General features: G+C 42.4%; 1 protein-coding gene and 1 pseudogene across 4 annotated transcripts; both read left to right on the top strand.

Annotated features, from left to right (window-relative positions):
- The first annotated feature begins 1,217 nt into the window (after positions 1–1,217).
- LOC134047024 (CARD- and ANK-domain containing inflammasome adapter protein-like) lies at positions 1,218–3,492 on the top strand (annotated as a pseudogene).
- Positions 3,493–5,359: 1,867 nt separating this feature from the next.
- On the top strand, positions 5,360–19,919 carry MYSM1 (Myb like, SWIRM and MPN domains 1). Of its 4 annotated transcripts, none has more exons than XM_062497355.1 (20): positions 5,360–5,434; positions 7,348–7,423; positions 7,619–7,689; positions 7,944–8,021; positions 8,152–8,178; positions 8,693–8,771; positions 9,256–9,354; positions 9,952–10,706; positions 11,508–11,638; positions 12,465–12,568; positions 13,431–13,508; positions 14,568–14,656; positions 14,976–15,030; positions 15,109–15,159; positions 15,970–16,044; positions 16,302–16,490; positions 16,681–16,813; positions 18,543–18,648; positions 18,768–18,825; positions 19,614–19,919. In XM_062497355.1, exons 1-20 carry the CDS (start codon positions 5,376–5,378, stop codon positions 19,770–19,772), a joined length of 2,472 nt encoding a protein of 823 aa, XP_062353339.1. In that variant the 5' UTR covers positions 5,360–5,375; the 3' UTR covers positions 19,773–19,919. The 4 variants fall into 4 exon arrangements, with proteins under 4 accessions (XP_062353339.1, XP_062353341.1, XP_062353340.1 ...); XM_062497357.1 differs by lacking the exon at positions 5,360–5,434 and adding an exon at positions 5,660–5,754 and having other exon boundaries at positions 16,765–16,813; XM_062497356.1 differs by lacking the exon at positions 5,360–5,434 and adding an exon at positions 5,660–5,754 and having other exon boundaries at positions 18,771–18,825.
- The last annotated feature ends 4,170 nt before the right edge of the window (positions 19,920–24,089 follow it).

Below are 24,089 nucleotides of genomic sequence, written 5' to 3'. Positions count from 1 at the left end.
GGCTGGCTTTCAAAATATATATTAAAAGTCTTGCCTTTCCCAGCTATTTCTTCAATAAAACTTCTTTTTTTAAATAAAATATTTTTTTTCAATCTTACTTATGAAGTTAAAGTCAATAGCAAAAAATTAAAAATCTTATCAGTCACCTTGTATATACAATTAAAGAAAATAGATGCAAAAGGAGCAGGACCCAGCAGAAAGGGTACTGAAGTAAGACACTGATGGCAAAATTTCCCATTTGCTTAAATAAGGTCAAGCTTTCAGCTTTTCAGCTCATTTTACCTCTAGCTTTTCCCAAACTCTGTAATCTCAATTTCTCTCTCAATTGGTTTCAAAATGTGTGGATAATTACTATTTTATTTCCTTCTCTTCCACAGGGAATTTAAACACCAATAAGTTAAATTAATTACAGCTAGATCCCAAGGTCCTACATCCATATGGAAGACTACACAGATTCGAAGCTCTAATTATATTTCAAATATTGCACACTGAATCACACACCTTGATCCATCTCATGTAAAAGAATTAACTTCCAGACAGACTCTGAGTTAGAGCAGGAATGACAAGCTAAATGGCCTTAAATATACCCCTGACTGGAGCTGTAGCTCATATTAGAAAGGCTGGATCACTTTTTATAACCATCTGCTTATACAGTTTATTTTTATCTAGGTCTTCATGCTTTTATTTCATTGCTTTATAGGGTTTTCACCTGAATAGCTGGCAGTGTGTACTCTTTCATTTCAGATCACACAAGGTGTGTGATCATGGCAACAGCAACTATACTGTGAATTTTCTTTTGTCATGTTTAATTGACTGGTCATTCAGGAACCAGCTTGGCCAGAGGAAAAGAGAAACTTGACTAACAGCTATCTCCTATTCAAATACCAGATTCACAAAAGGATTTTTTAAAATCCCTAATTATGCATTAAAAATCTGGAAGAAGCATTCCAAGTGTGGAATATGGATATCTTTCCATATCACAGACTTTTGTTTTGTTATCAAGCTGTACTCATTGTTAAGGAAGAAGAGAAGATCAAAGGACTTCTAACAACTAGAAACTCAAAGGTGAGGGGGTTTTGATTTCTTTAAAGATTTATCACTGATCTACAGTGGTTGTTGGTTCATAGTTCTATGAAAAGAATGAAATTACGTGAGCTTGCTTTGCTATTTCCTATTTACCATCAAACAATACCTCAATTCACTTTTTGATTAGCAACATGATCAAGCATCCAAGCAACCCGTTTACAAATCCATATGCAACTGAAGTCCTAAGGACTAAAAAAGAAGAACTTGTACAAGGCATAAATGACCCAGACCAGCTTCTGCACTGGCTGATAGAAAATGGTATTTTTACCCCAGAACAAAAGCTGGTCCTGAGTTTCCACAGGACACGAACAGCAAAGAACTCTCGGGTTTTAGACATACTCATTTCTCAAGATAAACGAGCCTGCAGGCTCTTTTTTTATCCATGTTTAAAGCAAGTGGAGCCAAAACTTTACAGCAAGATAAGAAAACACCTCAGTGAAGTAAATGAAAGCATTGGAGATGCCAGAAGACAGTTGGTTGGGTATTAACTTGAAAAAGATAAAGTTTGGTTTGAAATTAGCAGCAAGCAGCACCGGGGGAAAAAAGACAGACCAGGGGAAAAAAAACACAATGGGGCTATTAAGGAGAAAGCAAAAGTAACTCCACTTTCAAGGGCAACAAAGCCTAGAAAAGATCCTGCTGCTGTCAACATCTTTGCTGGAGTTGCTAAAGGCTCCCTTCCTGAGTTAGAGAAAACACTGATCTCAATGTGCTAAACTCTTCCAGCCAAACACTTCTGCAAGTTGCAGCTGCTCATGGCCATCTATCCATCATGAAATATTTGCTCAGCAAAGGTGCAAGGCCAGGTGCCAAGGACAGGAAAGGGAGAACAGCCCTGCACAGGGCTGCTGAGAAAGGCCATGGAGGGGCAGTCCAGGTGCTTCTCCAAGGTGGTGCTTCCATGCACACTCAGGATTTGGAAGGCAAGACAGCACTTCACTGGGCTGCAGAGAATAACCACAGCCACATACTGAAGATGCTCCTAAAAGAAGAGGCAAGGAGCTGCAGGAATCAGCACAACTTTTTACACTTGGCAGCTCTTAGAGATGAGAGTAGCCTGGCCAAAATGCTTTTAGAGGTTGGTGCCTCCACTGAAGGAAAGGATGAGAGAGGACAGACTGCTCTCAGTTATGCTGTTTCTCAGGGATCTGAAAACACTACAAAAGTACTCCTAGAAGCTGGAGCCACTGTTGATTCCAACATGGTTGAAAGAGCCTTCAACAGCGACCACCCATCCATCTTCAAAATACTACTGGAATATTCTAAAGATCTGTCTGCTGACATAATGGAGTCAGCTCTTTTTAGAGCTGTACAGAAGAATCTGCACACTGTTGTAGCAGCTTGAATTGACAGAGGCACAGACACCAGTGCCCACAACAAAATGCATTACACTCCTTTGCTGCTGGCCTGTGAAATGGACAAAGCAGAGTCAGCAGAGGTTCTAATGGAAAAGGGAATAAGGGAATAAATAAAGGAGCAAACTCGGGAATAAGGACTCCTGCTGCAGACACGGCTTTGCACTTGGCAGTGCGGGCTGGGGCTGCTTCCATCGCGGGTCTGCTCCTGAGCAAGGGGAAGGACACAAACCTCAGGAACCAAGCCCAGGACACCCCGCTGCACATTGCAGCGCTCCAGAATAACGGAGCACTCGTTGGCCTTCTAGTCAATGCTGGGGCCAGAACTAACGCTGCCACTAAAGACTTTGTTACCCCCCTGCACGTGCTAAGTCTGAGAGGTCATGCTGAGCTTGCCCCACAGCTGCTGCACCACAAAGTTCACGTTAATGCTCAGGACAAGGAGGCAAAGTCCCCTTTACATCTGGCTGCTGAGCAGGGACACAAAACACTGGCAGAGATGATCCTGAAGGCCAGAGCTGATCCCAACGTACAGGACAGGAAGAAGAAGACTTCCCTGCATGCTGCAGCTCTGAGAGGACACCTCAGCATCGTGGAAGTGCTGGTGGTCAACAGGGGGAGAGCTGGAGCTAAGGACACGGATGGATGCACCCCACTGCACTACGCCACCATGAAAGGAAACACAGACATCGTAAAAGTTCTCCTGGCCTCGGGGAAAAATAAAAATATCAATGACAGAAACATTTGGAGGAAGACAGCCCTGCATATTGCAGCAGAGTGTGGTCATGGAGAGTTGATAAATCTCCTCCTGAGCCACGGGGCTGCCATCAACGCCTTGGACAGCAGCAGGGACGCTGCCCTGCCCTGCGCCTGCAGGGCCGGGCACCTCTGTGCTGTGAGTGCCCTCCTCAACTGGTCATGAGCACAAAAAGCAAATTGACTCGCTGTGAACAGCCTCAGAAAGACTCCACTGCAACTAGCAGAATTTCATGGGACAGAAAACCAGGCTTGAATTTTAACACTGTTGAGAAAGAAAATGTTAACAAAATGAAGATGTAAAGAAAAAACCGTTACATTTAAGTGCAGGATTTCCTTTAATGTAATTTGGATAGTCCTAATGTGAAATATGATTGAGAATTATGCTTGAGCTGGCAGAATTAAGTTAGCAAAGGTGATCTTGGAAAAAAGAGTATCTTATAGACACTGTTAAACCTTTAAGTATTGATTAGTCTTCTACTTGCCACTTGAATTGCATACTTGGCACCTATTTTAAGTGCTTTAGCCTTAAACAGATTGTGTTTAAACTCTTCTAGTATGAATCAAGGCAAAGTTAGACAATAACTTTTCATATGTCTGTGAATATTAGCCTGCATGGATAGCTTAATTAGGCATTGTTTGGCAATCAAAAATTCAAGTAAAAAAATGTCTATTATGAATAGGAAGATGTCTGTATTTCCTCAAGGTATTCCTGAGACTACAACGATTATTAACAATTATTTTTCTTTCTCTCTTTTTTGTACCGTTGTCTTGATTTTGCATTTTTAAGTAGAGAGAACAAAACCAATCGCATTTGCCATTTATTAATTTCACTTCCAAATCCACTCCAGCACAAAGTTAAAATATGTAGAATAAAAAGGCTGCAACAGAGTTTCTTGGTTCAAAATATTTGTATTGAGATGACAACACAAATATAAACAGAAACGCTTTCTGAGTCAACAGAAAGTTCTCTGGGGTTATTTCCTATGTAATGATAATCAACCCTTACACTTCCCTTCAGATTACAAGCCAAGTTACTACAAACACCCAAATATCTCTTGGGAAACAAAACATGCATTTAAGAATGCATGAGACAAAAACTGACTTTTTGTTATCAATAAAACAACACTTTAACTTGACCTTTGCAATGCCCTGGTGAAGGAACAGACACCACCACATTCTTGAAGGACATAGGGACACACAGCCCGTGTGGGCTCAGAGGATCACAGAACCACTTAGGATGGGAAAGAGCTCCAAGATAGTCGAACCCACCCTGTGACCAATCACCACCTTGTCAACCAGAGCACTGAGTACCACATCCAGCCCTTTCTTAAGCACCTCCAGGGATGGGGACTCCACCACCAACCTGGGCAGGATGTTCTAACGTTTAATCTCCTCTTCTGTGAAGAATTTTCTTCTAATATCCAATCTAAACCTCTCCTGGTGCAACCTGAGGCCGTTTCCTCTTGCTCTGTCCCTTGTTCCCTGGGGGCTGAGCCCGACCCCCCCACACACCCGGCTCATTCTCCTGACAGGGAGTTGTGGAGAAAAAGATCCCTCCTGAGTCTACTTTTCTCCAGGCCGAGCCCCCACAGCCACTCATCCCACTTGTGCTCCAGGTCCTTCCCCAGCTCTGGACACGTCCAGCCCTTCCACCTCCTTCTGGCAGTGAGGGGCCCAGACCCGCACTCATCTCTGAGGGTGCCCCTCACCAGCGTCTGCTTCAGCCTCTCATGGCCGCCTCCCGCACTCCCCCTCAGGCCCTGCCTGACTGCCACCCCCTTCCCCTTCGTTCTCAGCCCGGCCATGACCCCTCAGCTCCCAGCCACGTCCCCTCAGTCCGGCTGCGACCCCTCAGCTCCCGGCGATGTCCCCTCTGCACCCCACCACGTCCCCTCAGCGGCGGCCATATCCCCTCAGTCCGGCCGTGACTGTTCAGCTCTCGGTCACGGCCCCTCAGCTCTGGGTCATGACCTCTCAGGTTTCGGCCATTCCCCCCAGCTCCCGGCCATGTCCCCTCACCGCCCGGCCCCGTCCCTCAGCTCGCCGCCCGCCCCAGCCGCGCCGCGCTCCGCCTACCCCAGCGCCATCTCCGCCTCCGCCGCGGCCTCTCCTCGGGGCGCCGGTCTCGCCCATCTCCGCACCGCCCCTTCCCGCGATAGCGCCGGGCCCGCTGTCATGGCGGCGGCGGAGGAGCCTGAGGTGGACATCGAGGGGGACCCTGCGGCCGCGCCGGGGTGAGTGAGGGCTGCGAGGGTCCCGCTGCGGCTCGGCCAACGCTCCCCGTCCCCTCGCGGCGGGCGGGAGCCGTGAGGGGAGAGCCGCTCCTGAGGGGACGGCCCAGGCCGGGCGCTTCCCGCTGCTCCGGGAGAGACCTTGGAGTGTCACGGAGTGCCCGTGGAGATGGGGCAGCGCCGGTGTGGGACATCGCCGGGATGGGCACTGAGACCGGGGCTGTGATAGCGGTGGTGTGAGGAGAACGCGGAACCGCCGTCATGGCATTCCGGAACAGCGCTGCGAGGCTGCTGGGAGAATCCTTAAAATGCCCATGGAGAAGGTGCTGGGTTGTGTAACTGTGCTAACGAGTTCGCGGAGGCAGGGAGGCTCAGAGAGATGAACGCCGGGAGGGAGGTGCAGAAAACGGTTTCGTAGAATCACAGAATAATAAGGATTGGAAGGGACCTAAAAGATCTTTTAATCCTAAAAAAAGAATTAAAAAAAAATCCAAAAAATTTTGGAAAGGTCTTTTTACCCCGAACAGGGATATCTCCCAGTAGATCAAGTTGCTCAAGGCTTTATTAAATCTGGTTTTGAATGCTGCCGGGGTTGGGGTATCCACAGTCTCCCTGGGCAACCTGTGCCAGGGCATTACCATCCTCAAGTAAAGAATTTCTTCCTAATATCTAACCTAATTTTTCCCTCCTTCAGTTTGTACCCATTAGTCCTTGTCCTGTTGCTACAGTTCCTGCAAAGAGAACTCTCCAGTTTCACTGTAGCCCTTTCAGGTAGTGGAAGTTTGCTATCAGGTCTCCACACAACCTTCTCCAGGCTGATCAGCCCCAGCTCTCCCAGTCTGTCTTTGTAGGTGAGGTGTTCCAGTGCTCTTATCAACATCGTGGCTTCCACTGGACTTGCTCCAACACTTCCATGGCCTTCTTATGCTGGGGACCCCAGAGCTGGATGCAGCACCTCACTCCAGGTGAGGTCTCACCAGAGCAAAACCCTGCTGGCTATGTTGCTTTTGATGATTCTATTGGCTTCAGCAGATTCACAGATAAGGGATTCTGACTGTAATGCCTCAAATCAAGCACTTGCAGGTGCTGGGAGAGAAGGAGAGGTTTGTACCAGAGACACACTGCCCTCAGGCAGCCCCTGCCACTGCTGCACACAGACTGCTGGAAAAGGGGGCTCTTGATCCCACCCTCTCCTGGGTATGCTCAAATAGAAGCAGGAGTTGTATTGATCTCTGGACACAGAGAATCATCCTGATCCTTTCTCCTATAAAGAGATGTTTAAAGTGCTGCACAAAGCAGTTCAGAGCAGTAGGTGAGTTTTATTTAGTAGCACTGCAGGGAATATAGAGCCAATTAGTCTTTAGACAAGACTGAATGTTCTGGAAATAAAGATTTTTGAAAACAAGTAATTACACGAATTACTAAGGAGATCTTACGCTGCGTGAAAATAAAAGTGATGATGATTAACATCATTGATGTTAATCAGTGACAGATCTCTAATTAGTAGTTTTTACAGAAAAGATTCAATATAAGATGGATGAAGTCTGTATGAGCATGAGATTAAATATTGCAAAGAAACTCTTCCCTGTAAGGGTGGTGAGCCCTGGCCAGGTTGGACAGGGCTTGGAGCAACATGGTCTAGTGGGAAATGTCCCTGTCCATGGTAGGGGGTTGGAATGAGATGATCCTCCAACCAAACCATTCCAGGATTTTATTCTATGGTTCTGACAGCCCTGTATGACAGGATTCTATTAAACCTTGTGCAAGTAGAAGCTCTCCCCAGCAGGAAAAGCAGTTTGCATTTACAAGAAAATGCTTTTACTTTATTGGGAATAAGCTGTAGAAAGGTTAAGTGGAGATAATACAATGACATTCAGTATTAAAAACACAATGGTTCTGAACATGGAATCTTTCAGAGATCATGAAAACACAGCATCAAGCCTGCTGCAGGATCACTATCTTGATTCATCTTGGAGAACTGGCAACAGTCTTGTAAGTATTTTTTTAATCAATGCTGCTTGTACCAAGGTCATCAGAGTGTTTTTGTGTTCTGTCTTCTTTCCATGTACGTGCTCTTTCAGGTTTTTAATCAGTGCTTCTTTCTTACTTTTAGAAACTATTTATCGTCAGTACTCAAGTACAGTGTGACAGAATTCAGATATTAAAATGTATTTCTGTTGTTTGCAGCCCTGGACATTGGACAGCAGCATTAGTGATGAAAACAGAGCTGTCATTGAGAAGATGTTGCTGGAAGAAGAGTATCCTTTTGCTGATTTGGTTTTACGTAGAATGCTAGAAAACCTCCTATTTCCAAAAGAACTGGACAAATCTTTCCCTTTTAAGGTAACTGAAGCCCTGTCACCTTCTAGGTAGATTGCAGAAATCCTGGTGTAGAAACTGCAGTATTTTTTCTACAGCTGTGTAATTCTGAAGCACTATAATTTATCTGATTATTAAATTTCTCACATGTGTAAATATCTCTGATGCTTTGAAAACTTAATGACTTTTTCAGATATTATTTATCTAATAAATCCCTTTCTGAAAAAATATGGCTCAACCAAAAGGAGGTGGAGAAAAGATCTATGAAAAGGTAAGATCTGTCTGGGAAGAATTCTTAGTTAGCTGAGTAGAAACGAAAAGTCCTTCTAAAATAAGATTATTTGCTGGATAGGTACCAACAGCACAATTAATAATTTTTATTTTCACTCTTGCATTTTCAGCCCACATAAGAAAACTGGAAAAGTCATGTATGTACATTTTAACAATTGAATTGCATTTTTAGGTGTGGTGTCTGATTTTATTAAGTTACAAGATACTAATTCAAAAAAATCAAAGTTTCTTTTGTTTGGCCGTATAAAATTATTTAAGAGACGTTTCAACAGGAAGAAATATTGTTGTGTGTAACAAGAGGTTAGAGTAAACCGGGTTTTGGGGAGTATTTTGGTAGCACAGTAGTCCTTGTGATAAAAACATCTTAATTCTACTTGCCTTTTTGCCTGAACTTTTCTGTTGCCTGTTTTGATGTATTTCTGTGCCATTGGTCACTGATGAATATTGAGTTCCCTTGAATCTTCCATCATGATGGAGAAGCTGATGTGATTCTCAGTATTTTATTTATGAATCACATTCATGTTTAGAGCAATACTTTGAGTTTTGCCAAGGATGGGGAATAATCCTTTTGTCAGAAGGTGCTTTGAGTGACTGGGATTGGAGAATATCTGGATTTGGGAAAGTACTGATTTCTGCTTCCTGCATTCCCAGGGTGCGTTCGCCTACAAAATCACCTGGCTGCTCCTTGAAGTGGACATCAGAGGAAAAAGAGCTGTTTGAACAAGGACTGGTGAGTTTGTTTATATATAAAATATTTTAAATTGAATTAATGAGTTTATCTTGAACAGTAAAGTAGTTGACACGAACAAGCATGTTGCATAATCACAATGCTGCAGTAACTATGAGAAGTGTGTTCTGAAGGCAAATCAGGTAATGAAGTAAAATCCTTTACTGTTGTAAGGTTTGCAGAGATTATATGGTTGTGCCAATTGTAAAAAGGTTGCTTTGCCAAGCACAAGGATTCCTTGGGACAGCAGGCAGCAGAGTGCCTGAAATGGGTGAAGAAGATCCTTTAGTTAAGAATAACAATAATTCTTACTACTGGATGCAGCTTCCTTCTTGGTAGAACATCAATAGTGCGGTTCTTTACCATGAGTTTGCTGTACTGTGTGTGCATTTTAATGAATAATGAGGTTTTGAGCTCACTTGTCACATGCAGAGCAGTGTCTGGGATGTCAGAGTTTGGTTCACTTCCATGTGCTTTGGTGTTTCAGGTGAAATTTGGCCGCAGGTGGACAAAAATTGCCAAATTGATCAGCACTCGAACTGTTCTGCAAGTCAAGAGCTATGCTCGGCAGTACTTCAGGAACAAGGTAAATGGAGCATCCCTGGAGCTGGCCAAAAGGTGTTTGCCAATGGGTAGCTTGGTTTTAATCTGCTTTTTTCAGGGCACTGCTGTCAAAACAGGTACTTTAATCATCCCCATGTTCAGAGTAGTGGAATATCCTTATCTGCAGATTTAAGTGCAAAGTCAGGCCTGATTTCAAATTCCTAGAGTGACCACTGTTTTCATTGCTGGTGTAACTAAATAAATGCAGTATAATTGTGGTCCCTTATGCTGTTGGTTGTTAGTCTGGAAATACTTTTTTTTTTACTACACAGCTCTTTATGATGTGTGTAGTATTTTAGCTTCATCCTCATTTGAGATTTCATGGGCTTTAAGAAGAAATAACTACTTTCTAGAGTTTTTTGACTGGAAATACCTGTAAATTTACACTTGGCCTAAAGTATACCTATAATGCTGTGTAAGAGTCAGTTGCAACGCCGTGGATTAAACTAAATTGAAAGGATAAATTGAAGAAGAAACACTTCAGAATATCTGCTGTTCAAATAAAACTGTCCTGATTACTTGGGAGGCAGATGGTTTTGGTTTGTTTTTCCCTCCTAAAAGTGTTTTATGTTTTCCTAAGGCAAAAAATGGTGATGCGGAAAAAGAAGAGCAGAGTCAGTGTGGGAGCAGCCTTCCCATGGAAGATGGGATAAGGGTGGAAGCTGGAAACTTGAGAGGCCGTGCAGACCCCAACCTGAACGCGGTGAAAATCGAAAAGCTGTCAGATGATGAGGAAGTGGACATAACTGATGACATGGATGAACTACTCACTCCTGCCTTCCAGCAAGAAACAGGAAAATCTGAATCATCTGTTATCCCAAAAACTCCAGTTGAAGAAAAAAAAGCAGTGGAACAAGGTTTTTCATCTGCTGGCCACAGTACTGCAACTGCTTTGCCTAAAGAAAATCATCAGCACACCAGGCCAGAGACAGTGGATGCATTGGTATTTCCTGCTGTGGCAGCAACGTGTTCCCAGCACCTGAATGGGAATAAATCTGTGAATTTGGATTGCCAGCAGTACAATAATTTTGTTGAGAAAGCTGAACAAGGTGGGCCAGTCACATGTCATGAGACTGCACAAGGAACTGATCAGGAGCTCAGTGAGGCTCAAAGAGGCCTGGCTGATAATGGATTGCTTTTTCCTTCTTCCTGCCAAGTGGATGAAGATCATCAAGAGGAAGCAGAGGAGCTGAAGCCACCTGATCAAGAAGTGGAGGTTGACAGAAGCATCATTCTGGAAGAAGAAAAGCAGGCTATTCCTGAATTCTTTGAAGGGCGCCAGGCCAAAACACCAGAGCGTTATTTGAAAATCAGGAATTATATTTTGGATCAGTGGTGAGATGCATTAATTTCTTTTACTGAAATAAGTGATTAAGATGCCCTGGTTTGATGTAGTTAAAACACTGCTTAGCACTAATAGCTTACTTCTGAATAGAGTGAAATTAATTGTGTGGTAGCTTGCCAGCAAAGAGCATTCATTATTAATGCTTCTTTTGCATGTTCCTGATTTTTTTTCTCTGGCATTCTGGAAGCTGAGCAATGAAAATACTTTGAAGCATTAAGAAAATGAATGCCCTGTACCAGAACAGGCTGCATTTATTTTGGCTGTGCTATTTTCTTGCCATTTTTGCCATCCTATATATAAGAATGGTTTTAATAAATGGTTTCTTAAAATAATCAACCAACTACATTAAATTCTGTAACCATGCCTTTACAGAAGGGCAGCAAGAGCTAATAGTCTGTGCTAGAGCAAATGATGTAGAGCAAAAGAGTGCCTCAGATTAAGAATCAATTTGGAGCAGTGCTTTATATTCCATCTCCAACAAATCTGTGTAAGGAACTGTAGTGACTTGTGGTAGGAGGCTCAAGATAATTGGGTTGCCAGTCTTGGTTTGTGCTTGCTTTGAAGTAGAAAGAATTATTGAGTTTAACTCTGTTATCACTCAGTTATCTTGTGCTCTGACAGCTTCTAGTTGCGAAGAGAGACTAAAATGCCATTCCACACCAGAGAAGTGTGGAACTGTGAAGATTCAGTATCAGTTTAAAGCAAGGAATAAATGCATAGAGAGTGAAAACAGAACCTCAGCCCCCCGTGGTTTGTTCTGCTCTTTGACCAGGTGCTGTGCTTTGTTTTAGGGAGAGATGTAAACCCAAATACCTGAACAAGACCTCAGTGCGTCCAGGCCTGAAGAACTGCGGGGACGTCAACTGCATCGGGCGGATCCACACGTACCTGGAGCTGATAGGAGCAATCAACTTTGGCTGTGGTAAAGATAGTTCTGTTCGAGGCAGAAAAGCCTCTTCTGGTGCAGTGCTGAAGGACTGCCCAGCATTAGGTTGTGCTGTTCACACTGAGGATGCACATTCGTTCTTGATAGGAAGACCCTCCTGACAGATTGTCCCTTGTAACTTCGGAGAATCTAGAGGAGCTTGTAACCTATTAACAGGACTAGGAATTTTGGGTTTACACAAAACCTTCTATTTTTAATTTTAATTCCCTTTCCTCATGTTTAACCACACACCAATTGTTGGGATGTTTGTTTTGTTTCATGATTTTCTGTGTGTCCTGAAACCAGCTGTGTCTGAAATTCTGCCCTCCTTCTTATTAGGCAGAATTCAAGTGATTGCTTCTTTTCCCACACTAAATTATAACTATTTCCCAAATAAACACCAATGCCTTCATCCTCAGGGCTATTTTTTAAACAATTCAAGTGTTAAAATTAGACCTGTTAACAGTGAATATGTGCCTGTAACTTGATGTTGGTCTACTGGCTCTGAATGAATTTTGGTCCAAAGATGAATGACAGTCACCTAGAAGAGGAGCAATATCCTGCAATTGCATTTTGTCTGAAGTAGTGTTATTCAAAATTAATTAACAAGAAGGAGGTTTTGTTGTTTTAAAAGTGTACTGGGAGAGGACTACGTTGTCACTCAGGATAACGACTATCGAGGTATCTTTACCGTGAGGGATTTTTGCTTTCTCCGTGTGCCATTTGCTGTTGTCCCTTACCCGTGTTCATTGCCGTGCGTGTGGCAGTGCTGAGTGGCCCTGAGCTCTGCTGACGCGGGAATTGTCCCCTGTGTGTCCTGCAGAACAGGCCGTGTACAACCGCCCCCAGCCCGCCGACAGGAGCCGCTGCAGGGAGGCCAAGGACACGGTGGAAGCCTATCAGCTGGCCCAGCGCCTGCAGTCCATGGTACAGCCCGGGGGCAGCACAAACGGGCAAAATCCTCCCAGCCTGCATTCCCGAGCCAGGGCACCTCAGGGAATTTCTCCTCTCACTCAGGTTGCAGTTTCCTTAGAGTGCTCTGTGGTTCAGGCTCAGTCTTGGTGCGGGTGTCTCACGCACACTCACATGTTCAGGTACTTCACTCCAGCTGTCCCTGCAGCCTGAACCCCCCTTCTCCCCACCTCTCCATAATTTATTAGCCACAAAATAGTGAAGTGCATCGCAGTGTGTGATTAAGTTGCTTGCATTTCAATTGTTAAATACAGTTGGTATATGTTATGACCTACTGAGAGCCCTATGCACACAATTAAATGCAGCAGTAACTCATTCATAACTGCATGAATTACCAAGGCTTGCCAGAGTTAATTTCTGTATTCACACTTAATTTTTAAGTACTTCACAGCAAAGTAAATCAGCTGATGAGAGAAAAACTAAGTCAATCCCACTTGAAAAATAATAAACTGAAATGTAAAGAACTATAGCATACACTAAATATAAACACACTGAGTTTATAGCTTTGTGTGTTGTCTGAACATTAATTCAGAGCTGGATATGAATGCCCTATTGCTGTCAGGGGTGCTGATATTCCATGGAACACTAACAGGCTAAAGCCTTAAACCCCGTAAACTTAACTGAAGATAATTCATGACAGATTGTGAACTACCCTAATTCTACAGAAAACCAGGGTGTTCTTTACTTTCTGGGACCATGTTGGAGTGTCAGTACCATTCCTGGGGCAGTGACCTTTTGGCCCTTATGGCTGCCTGGATGCAGGAAATGCAGTTTTTTCAGGGTGAGAGCTTTGACTCATGGTGGTTTCTTGCCTCAGCGCACGAGAAGACGGCGAGTGCGGGACCCTTGGGGAAATTGGTGTGATGCAAAGGATTTGGAAGGACAGACATTTGAGGTAACCCTCCTGTGTTCTAAACTTCCCTTAAATTATCAATTCTTGCTAATTGCTGGCAGGTACTCTTGCATCAAACAGACAAGGGAACAGTTGTGTCATAGGGACTTAACCTCTCTTGTGGAAGTGTAATTTGAAAGTACTGCACTAGCTGGTACATCTTCATTCTGATAAATACAGCTGCATTTGGGGTTTGCACAGGGGTTTTATGCCCATAAAACTCTGCCTTGTCTTATAGGAGATTTCATGACCTGCTGCTTTCAGTTAAGTGCCTTTAGGGTAGCGGTAGGGGGTGGGAGAATAACATTTAAATGTTATTTTTTCAGTCCCGTATGGTTTCCATGTGCTCATTATGTAGGTGATAATGAGTTCCTAATATTAATTCTGCTACCAGCCATAACCCCAGTAATACCGTGGTTTATTAAATACTTAAAAAAATTCATACTAGGTTAAATATTTTATGGGAGAATTGGAAAGAAAATACATGTCTGTTCCTACAATTAAAAATTACATGAAAAGTGAAGAACTGTAAGCATTCGATTTTCTGGTATAGAAAACCTTCTTAATTTTCACTCTTCCAGCAATTACCTGTAACAATTACTTCCATAATGGTATCATGCCTTACCTGTTTTTGAGTAACTGTGGGTTAATAATTCCAACACTTCCTGGAAAATATGTATTTGGATGGAAATAAAGGTTGAGAACATTCATCCCTAAGGAGGGGACATGATAAATTCTGGCCATGGTTGGTGGTTTGCAAATTGTCACACCTGGATTTACACCTGGTTTGTGATGTGGGCTGTGCTTTTAGTGAATTTGAGTGATTTGGAGAGTGAGAGAATTCTCTTGTCAGGCACCTTGTAGATTTGATCTCAGGTTGTCATTCCTTGTACACTGCTTAGTTCTGCCATGGCTGTCACCTCTATCTTGAGTAGTCTTGTAATACACAAATTATATTAAGAGGGCAGGGATATCAAGAATTATTCTGGGCTGGTTTTGCAATGAGGGCTGAAAAAACACTTCAGACACGGAAACATTCAATTTTTAAAAAAATCTTTTCAGCATCTCTCAGCTGAAGAATTAGCAAGAAGGAGAGAGGAGGAAAAACTGAAACCTGCAAAATCTTCTAAAGGTTCAAAACAAATCAAAAGGTATTGGTTTGCATCGTGTTCAAACATGGATCTGCTAGAAAGGGGACATATGTCCTGTGTAGTGTCAGGCTGGAACCCTGCACAGCATTAATATGCATCCTGGTCTGAAATAGCAGGGATGCATTTCAGATGTTCCATGTTGGAATTCAGGAGTGTGGGAGGTGACATTTCTGTATTTGGTGGAAGTCATCCTAATGTGGGATGAGACAATCCAGTGAAGAAAACAAAGTTATTCCTCCTCTGCCAAGGAGAAAGTGGGAAACTTGAAAAATTTTCTGACTGTCCTACATCTTTAGAGAAATTTTCTTTCATTTTATAGTTCCTTTGATCCCTTTCAGCTGATACCATGCTGCTTGTTCTCGGAAGAAAAGCAGGTATGTACCTCTGAGTGAATAAGCAAGAGGGCTCCATCACTTGGGTTACTTTTCTTACTATTGTGTCCATCATTTCAGGAGCCCTTTCAGGTGAAAGTGTCTTCCGAAGCACTTTTAATCATGGATTTGGTGAGCATTAAGTTTTGTCTTTCAAAAAATCTGTGATGTGTATGCTGTGGGTTTGGTTCTTTTTTTTAATGAACAACATAACGAGACCAAGAAAATAAAACACAGAAGCTGTGGCTGCCCCATCCCTGGAAGTGTTCAAGGCCAGGTTGGGTGGAGCTCTGAACAACCTGTTCTAATGGAAAGTGTCCCTGCCCATGACAGGGGGGATGATGAGATAATCATTAAGGTTCCTTCCAACCCAAACCATTCTGTAATTCTTTCCAGTCAGACCTACAAGTGAGAATCTAGTATTAAATAAAGCCCCTAAAATGAATGGGTTTGTATTGTGCTTAATGTACAGCTATTGACCTTCTAGAAAAACTAATAAGAGCTTTGCTGCTTTACTGAGAGCTTTACTACTTGCTATCCTCTGTCATACTTTAATTTGCTTAAAGCTGCTTTCTGAAACAGATTGCCCTTCTGAAATCTATGGCTTCATTTTCTCCCATTCTGGGAATTGATTTTGTGTTTGCAAAGCAATGTGTGGGTTTTTTCCAAGAATAACAGGCTGTACCAAAATGTGTGCAGTTGTTCAGCACTGCCCAGGCTGCAGTTTTTGAAGTCACCATTGCCTCATGTATGGAAGTGTCGTACCTTTGCACTACCTCTGTGGTGTGTGTATAATAGGCAGATTTAATCTTTTCTGTTTGCTTTAAATGGAAGTACTGGGTATTTGGGAGTCTCGAGTTGTATTGAGTTTTCCTTCTACAATCACTGCCTTGTGAGAAATCCCACAACTTGGACTTTCCTGCTTGTTTGATCTCATTCCAGCACTCTCACGTATCTCTGGCAGAAGTGATTGGGCTGCTTGGTGGAAGATACTCTGAAGCTGATAAAATTGTGGAAGTAAGTGTTTCTCTATATTAAAACTGAAATAATCATTGTTGTAATTTGAATAAGTGTAACTTATTTCTAAAAGGCAACTTATTTAAATATCAAAGCTGAAGTTCATTACTGTAATCTTGAAATATGTGAGTTGAGCTTACATTTAAGTGTCAGCCGCATCACGAGGAAGATCTGGTAAATGACTCTTAAAACTCTGGAAGTCTTCTGTAACTGCTGGAGCTTCCTTGCACTGATGCAGCTGGAGGCTCTTTCCCCAGGTGCGTGCAGCAGAGCCGTGCAACAGCCTGAGCACAGGCCTGCAGTGCGAGATGGACCCGGTGTCCCAGACTCAGGCCTCGGAGTCGCTGGCAGCCAGGGGCTTCCAGGTCATTGGCTGGTACCACTCACACCCAGCCTTCGAGCCCAACCCCTCCATCCGCGACATCGACACGCAGGCCAAGTACCAGGTACAGCACAGGCACGGCGAATCCCCCGCGCCCCTAAAGCCTCCCTGGCGGTACAGGGCAGTTCGCTGCTGCGCCAACGCCTCGTGCGTCAGCTCCGCGTAAAGGGACGTCAAAGCTGTTCTTTGCGTTTTAGCACTGCTGCTCTGAATAACGCTGCATTGTTGTATGTGGTGGTTTTGGTGTTTTTTAGAGCTATTTCTCCAGGGGTGGTGCCATGTTCATCGGGATGATCATAAGCCCTTACAACAGGAATAATCCTCTTCCCTATTCCCAGATCACCTGTCTGGTCATTAGTGACGAGATCAGTTCTGACGGTTCCTATCGTAAGTACCCCTGGTTAATCCAGTGTCTTAATTCTCCTTTTCCTTTTGGGTGTTAAGGGGAAGATGTCTGGTTTTGAACCTGAGAGATCGGTATTTATGTATTTATATTGGTAGTATGATGGCATTGTATAAATGGTGTAATTTTATAATGGTAATATGTGCTGGACAAACCCAGGAATTTCACTGAGAGAGTTAACCCAGTGGGTTGTCTGTGTTGTCAAGACAGGAATACACAAGCATAAATACGTACAAGATTGATCTTCTGTGTTAGTAATGCTCACAGTTCCTGGAAGAAGTGAAAGGGTTGGGACACAGGTCTCTGTTATTTACATACAGAATCTGTGTGAACAGCTTAGAAACTGCTTCCCATGTCTTACTTGCAACATTCTGAACAGATTCTCTGCTTGAGGAGATGGAAGTAGATAGCAGAGAATTGGCTGCTGTAGTGGCCAAAAATCCTTAATTTTTGAGTAACATGGATTCAGAAGGTCAGAGGATCAAATAAATGTGCTAGGGGAACACAAGGCACGAAAGCTGAAATGGTGCTGCATGAACCTCCACCTAAGGGAACAAATTCCTGATTAAAAATACCATTGGCATTTCACGAAAACAGGACCCTTTCCTTCCTTGAATTGTTAAGGACATAGCACATAAAATATTCTGTATTGCAAGTGATGATTAGATCTGCTCTTTTCCTGACATGGATTTGATGAAAATTCTCCTGATAACAGTAGATGGTTCTGGTAGCTGCCCATTCTCTCTCCTCCTCCCTCTATTTATAAAGTCCTGGTTGTTGCATCCACACTCCAAGGTTTCCAGTTCTCTTGGCGCAGCAGTGGCTGAGGCCTTGTTAGCCCACAGTTCCCTCTGTTTTCTCCTGTGCAAGCTGACAAGGGAGCCCATCTGCCTGGAGCCTCACTGCAGTCCTGGGGCAGGGGGAGCAGTGGCCACAGCTGTGCCCCAGTTCCTGTTTACCCCACTAGGACTCCTGCACTATTATCCTCTTTTCCTACACATCCCACCCTTGTGAGGGGGAGCTAAAATACTGACTAATTCTATTGCCCCAGGAATTAGACGTTTTTGTACTCATTTGCATTTTCTTTCAGAGGATTTCAGATTTCTGTTTAGCTCCTGAAATCAAGGTTTCATAAAATGCCATCTCCTCTGGCTCTTTAGAAATGATTTACTGAAATGCACAGTCTCTTCTCCCTGATTTTTAGTAAACAAATTGTGTTCTGCAAATAGAATTCTCTTCCCCCACCTGGAGTAAACTAGAAGAATTTCTTCATTTCTGAAAATGCCTTTGAAATCAAAAACAATATTCAGCACTTCATTATCAGCCCATTCATACTGAAGAACCAAATCTTTTTTATTAATTTAATAACCATATAACTCTTAGACTACAAAAGTGCAACTAAGTTAGAAACACTCAATTAATTTTTCCATTTCTGGGTTTGTTGTAGATTTCTGTGTCCTTATGGAATGGGAATTGGCAAGGGCAGGGAGCAGAACAGATTTGTTCCTACTCCCACCAGAATTAAATTTGGAATCCAAAACACGTCATCCTTGAACCTCCTTAATGTTGTCAAGTAACAGAACTACAGGCTTCTGCAGTCAGTAATAAATGAGGAACAGTTATGGGGAAGGAAGGGATTGCACCTAAACTGAACAGGAAATAAACAGTGGAGTGTAGCAGAAACACTGAATAATGATCTTCAATTGATTGCAGGCCTGCCCTACAGATTTGAAATGGAACAGATGTTGGAGGAGCCTCAGTGGGAATTAATATTTGAAAAAACAAGGTGGATAATCGAGAAATACAGATTTTGCCACAGGTATGTGTCCACTTCTCTTACAAACAGCCAGGTTGGAATTTTTAGACATTTATTGCTACATTTCAGTCAAGACCTGTGGCTGCTTTCTCCAGCACTCCTGTTTGTTTTTCTTCCAACAGTAGTGTCCCCATGGATAAAATTTTTCATAGAGATTCTGACCTGACTTGTTTGCAGAAGGTAAGTTTTCTTCTCTTAACTTTTTTATGTTAGATGTTTTTTTAAATGCAAATCTGTTTCATGTCAGAAGTCACCTGAAGTCACACTTTTACAAATCAGAGATGTAAATTAATAAATGATTTCTGTGGCACAGCTTATTTACTTACAACACAGTGAAAATAAAGATCTTCCTCTGAGAGAGGTGGGAGTGTGGTTAAGTGCAGACACTAGGTTTTAACCCTCAGTTAGGAGAATTAATGGCAATTAATTACTCAGGGCTCCTCAGCATTTTGTGTGCTTTCGGTGTCAAGACCTGCACGTGTCTCAAGAGCAGATTTGGCCTTCCTGGTCTTTGTTCCATCAATAGAATAATGCTGTGCCATGTTTATTATAGATAAGTAGGAGCTTTAATTTTCCAGTCAGTGTAGTCACTGCTCTGGAGCTCTGACTAATGGCAGCTGTACCATTATTGCACAAACAAGACAGAAACGCTGCCCAAAGCAAAAGACATAAACAGAAAACTTGCACACAGTGATTGCACACATCAAATGTTTTTCTTTCCTCTCAATCTTTGCTTGTAAAGTGAAAATCTGAACTTGAGTTGGTAGAATGCTCTGAAATTTAGTTGTTGGGTAATTGGTTTTAAAGGTTTGGGTTTAGATCACCCTGTTCCTTTTAAATGTATAATGTACAAACACTTTTTGTTGTGTTCATCCTAAATAAATAATTAAAAATCTCTTTGTAATACTTACCAGATAAAAGAGGGTGAAAATGACAGTTTAAAACAGATTTCCTTTTCTTTTGCCTAGCTTTTGGAGTGCATGAGGAAGACTTTGGGCAAGGTAACAAACTGCCTCATTGCTGAAGAGTTCTTGACTCAGATAGAAAACTTGTTCCTTTCCACTTATAAGAGTGAAAAAAATGCTGAAGAGAATGAGAATGAACATTCACACGAATTGCCAGTGTGATGGCTTTGGAATTTTGATTTCATTTTTTAATTCCTTCCCCTCTTCTTCATTATGTCAACTCTTTCAGAATTGTTACTCCTTTTCATAGTGACTGTTAAAAAGACAGTGCCATCTTACTGTTGTGGTTTAAAAACACTTTGAAAACTCCTAATGTGTATGATTTGTGTGCCCAGGAATGCTTAATGCTAATGAGTGCCATGGAGTTAATGATAGACCAGCCTGATGTTTGGGAAGGAGGACACCCTGCCAAGAATGCTGTGCATCAGCCTTCAAGGAGTTTGTCCTCTCTCAAGTCTTTCAGTTTGGGAATTTTCTCTAATGTTTTTATCTGCAAGTGCACCTCTAACTCAGAATGAATTTGTTCCTTTGCTTTAGAGAGTGTAAGTTTGAATGAGTTCACAGAAGGAAAACTTAACTGAAATGGGAGTTTTGTAGCTCAAACTTTCCTGGTGTCCAGTAAGAGGTTTGATCCTGTTGTAGCAAAATACATCACCCGATTTCTTTTTTTACTATTATTTCTCTTACCGCTTTTCCCCATTGATTCTGATGGTCAAGTAGCTTTTTGGCACATTCTTTGCCATCCTGCTTCTGTACTGGGGAGAAAAAGCTGATGAGTTTCATGACTCCTCAGTAGTGGCAGTGCTTGTTTCCAGTGGAAATGATAACTCCTGTCTTACTACAGGTTGCCTCTTTCTGACCTTCCATTCTGCAGGGAGGTTTTATGTTATTCTCCAGATCATTGTGGTTTGTCCACTTCTAATTGCCACTGTTTCCTGTGGAAACAAGAGCTCCTGATGGATGGCAAACTGAGTGCAACGAGCAGGAAAGGATTTGTGTTTCTGAAGAAAAAAAATCCACACTTTTATATTCAGAGTCTTCTCTATAATGTACAGTTCAATAGAAAAACACTTGTTTATATCAGTTCCTCAGTTATGATTTCATACAGGTATATATTTAGATAAATCAGTCACAGATTGATCATGATGGAGAAGTTTCCTGATTGCAACTTGGAAATGCTTCATGAGCTGTATCACTGTGAATCTTTTTAGAAAAAATGTGCTTTAAATGTTGCTTTCTAAATAGTAAGGAAACTTGACTTGTCTACAGGTATTACTATTTACAGAAGTTTATCTTGGGCAGAGTTTCTCAGAGAGGTCTAAAATATATTTGAAAGTCTCAAGCAAGTCTTTGAGTTTATATCTAGAGGGGAGACAATGGACCCAATCTTTATTTTATGAAAATGTGTGTGTGTGTGTGTATAGTTCTACATAACATAAATGGAATTCTAAGATTTTATATGGTTCAACTTTTGTTTGTATAGAGTTTGAAAAGCTTTAAAATCATAGAGTTGTATCCCAAGGAGGGAAGTCCTTCACAGGAAGTTAATGTTACATTTTTATCAGGCCTCTTGAGTCTCTTTCTGTCACTACGGGGAAGGAGCAGAACCTGATCAGATGAAAATGTGAACCCTCAAAACTCAGTGATTTTCCCACATTCAAGAGCTGTGGCCTCAAAAATACTGGTGGGTGTTGTGTGTACTCTCTACATTCAGATGTGCTGGTGCACAGCTTTAGGTCCCACTACTGTGTGTAATTTACCACTTGGTGTATCCATCTCTCTCTGGCCTGTTGACTCGGTCTGCATTTACTGTAAACTCTCATATGTGGGGCTTTATTGCATGGATTCCTGGATTCCTGACTAAGCTACACTCCAGGTGGGAGAGCATTCCTTCTTCTCAGGAGGATTACCCAGGAGTAGTAACAATGTCCTGGCTGCTTCCCTCTTTAATGGTCACTGGGGTAAAGTCACACACTTGTATTATTGTGTTTAACAGTGGTGTTACATAAGGAGATTTTTGAGTAACCCAGACTTCTGAAGTGATTTTTGAGGACATGGGGCAGGATTAAGCCTTTGACATGGACATAAAGGCTTCAGATTTCCAAGTGTTTGTTGCAGGGTGGTGTGGGAGAAAATACAATGCTTGATCCATCAGGATCCAGTCTAGCACACAATTCTATAGGAATTGGAAAGAGCACAGTTGTGATGCTGAGTAATGATTCTGTTGACAGAAGCCAGAGTAAGAAAATAAACTAACCTACTTTTCATAATTTAGTTTCACTGAGTGGTTAATGGTATGAGTTTGGAAGTTGCATGCTTCCCAGGAAATAAAGATCCATTTGACTAATATATAAACACATTTTATGCATGAAAATTTTATGTTATAAAGCCTTTTTTCCCTCATCCAGTCCTTGTTTCAATAGACCTGTGTGGACTAATCTGCTGTTCCTTTCCTTAGGACTACTATTACACCTTACCAAGTTGTTGCTCAGGATATAAGAAATTGTAGAGTAGTGAGTAGAATGATACAGTTGAAACTGGAATTCAACAGGTTAGAAAAGGAAAACATAAATTAACAAAAAAAACACAAAATAAACCCAAACAACCTCCCCAAGATGTCACTTCTGGCAAATATCCCTAGGGGCATTTGTTGGCTGAATCATGTTTTGCTCTCCCAGTTGCCATCAGTGTTGCCTCAGAGGGATGCAGAACTTGTGTCCAAGGGGAGGGAACATCCCTATTTTTTTTTAAAACTAACCAGCTTGCCAAAAACATTTCAGTTGAAAAAGCTAAAATCCATAACCAAGTAAAGTTAATGCTGTTGCCATTGATACTCAGTACTTTTTTCCTTTGCTTGCTTCTCTGCTGTTTCTGACTGATGATAGACAAGAGTCTGCTAATAAAGACTGTACATGCAATACCCTGAAAGATGTGCCTGTATTTGTAACAGCTTCTTGTTTCTGAGCCCGGGTCTGGGATTTCTTTGTCCCGTGTCGGTGGCAATGACCAAGGACAGAACAAAGCTGGGTCCCAGCAGAGGGCGCTTTGTCTCCGCTGCTGCGGGAGCGGTTTGACGCTGGGAGCAGAGCTGTTCTTACGGTGTGTGTGAACTTCTGGCCAGGGAGCGTTTTCAGGACGGGAGCGCCTCGCTAGGGACTTGTTTCCCTCATTGGTTTGACACCCCTGTGCTTTAGACCCCCTCGGAAGGTGATCCAGCGGTACTGGGGGACAGGGATGCTGCGATGGTGCCCCAGTGTTTGCCACACACGTGTCACAGTCCTGAAGCAGCAGCGCGAGGGGTTTGCATGGGCAATCCTGAAGGTGGCCAACAGCTCCATTTCCATCAGCCACATTCCCTCCCCAGATCTGATCCAAGTGTGCTGGTCCCAGCTCTGGAACCAGATTCCTTCCTGCTGTGCTGGAGAGAACTCGCTCTGCTGGGCAGGGCTGAGAACAGGGTGTGTGTAGGGGGAAGAGAGGCTGTGGAGGAGGACAGTGCTCCCCAAAAGGAGGGTGTGGCCCAGCTGAGCACCCCAAGTGTCTGCATGGAGGGAGAGGTGCTGTGCTGGTGCTGTGCACCCCCGAGGAAGTGAGGGATAAGGACTTCATCCATCCCCACAGGATGTGGTTTAACATCCCAGCAAACACTGTAATCACATGTGATGCTGGACAAAGTATTTAATGGCCTAGATAAAAGTATTCGGGTTGTTTAATTGCTGTTTTACATAGACCTACTGCCCTACTTTTACAGGGTTTAGAATTGTGCTGAGAAATTGTTACCATGGAAGCAGAGATCACTAAAGAAATAATGCACTGCACATTTCCTACAGGATTATTCCTTTTACAGCCTGCTGTTGTAAATAATTAACTCCTGTAGTACTGTTGCAGTTTAGCATGGATTAAAAGAAATTATATTTTTTTTGATGTCATAGAGGCATTACATTTTTAAATATATTTAAATATATATGAGTAGTTGGGAGATACATAGTTGGAAAAACTTGTTTGTAATCTAAGTCTGCTCCTTCCTTATTTACAAAGGGGAAAATCCACCAGTCAAAGAAAAATCAATGAAGAAGTGCACTTTTATTTTGAACTGTATTTCACATTTGGCATTTAAATAACATGAAATAAAATATAGACAAGAAATGAGGAGGTAGGTGATAGTTAAATGGATTTTGACTTTGAAGGAGGGATGTGAAAATTAAAAAAAAAAGGACATTATTGTAGTGTGGGCAAATGAATGACTTAGAAATGGGAAAAGAGTTGCTAAACTATAATAGAATCATCAACATGACAAATTGAATTACTTGGCAGTTTTAATAATAGTTTTAGCTGTAGATCTCAATTCTTTTCCAAGAAAGGTAACTACAGTTATTATTACCTGAAGGATTATCCAGATTGTGTCCTGCTTTGGCAGAGGGTATTTACATCCCATTTCCATGTGGAGCTCTGATTTTACACCTATTCTGAGTTCTGAAC

The sequence above is a fragment of the Cinclus cinclus genome, chromosome 8 (genome assembly GCF_963662255.1).
Source record: "Cinclus cinclus chromosome 8, bCinCin1.1, whole genome shotgun sequence".
In the NCBI taxonomy this organism is placed as follows: Eukaryota; Metazoa; Chordata; class Aves; order Passeriformes; family Cinclidae; genus Cinclus; species Cinclus cinclus.
The sequence above is the reverse complement of the archived record's forward strand: the minus strand, read 5'-3'. Positions and strand labels throughout refer to the sequence as shown.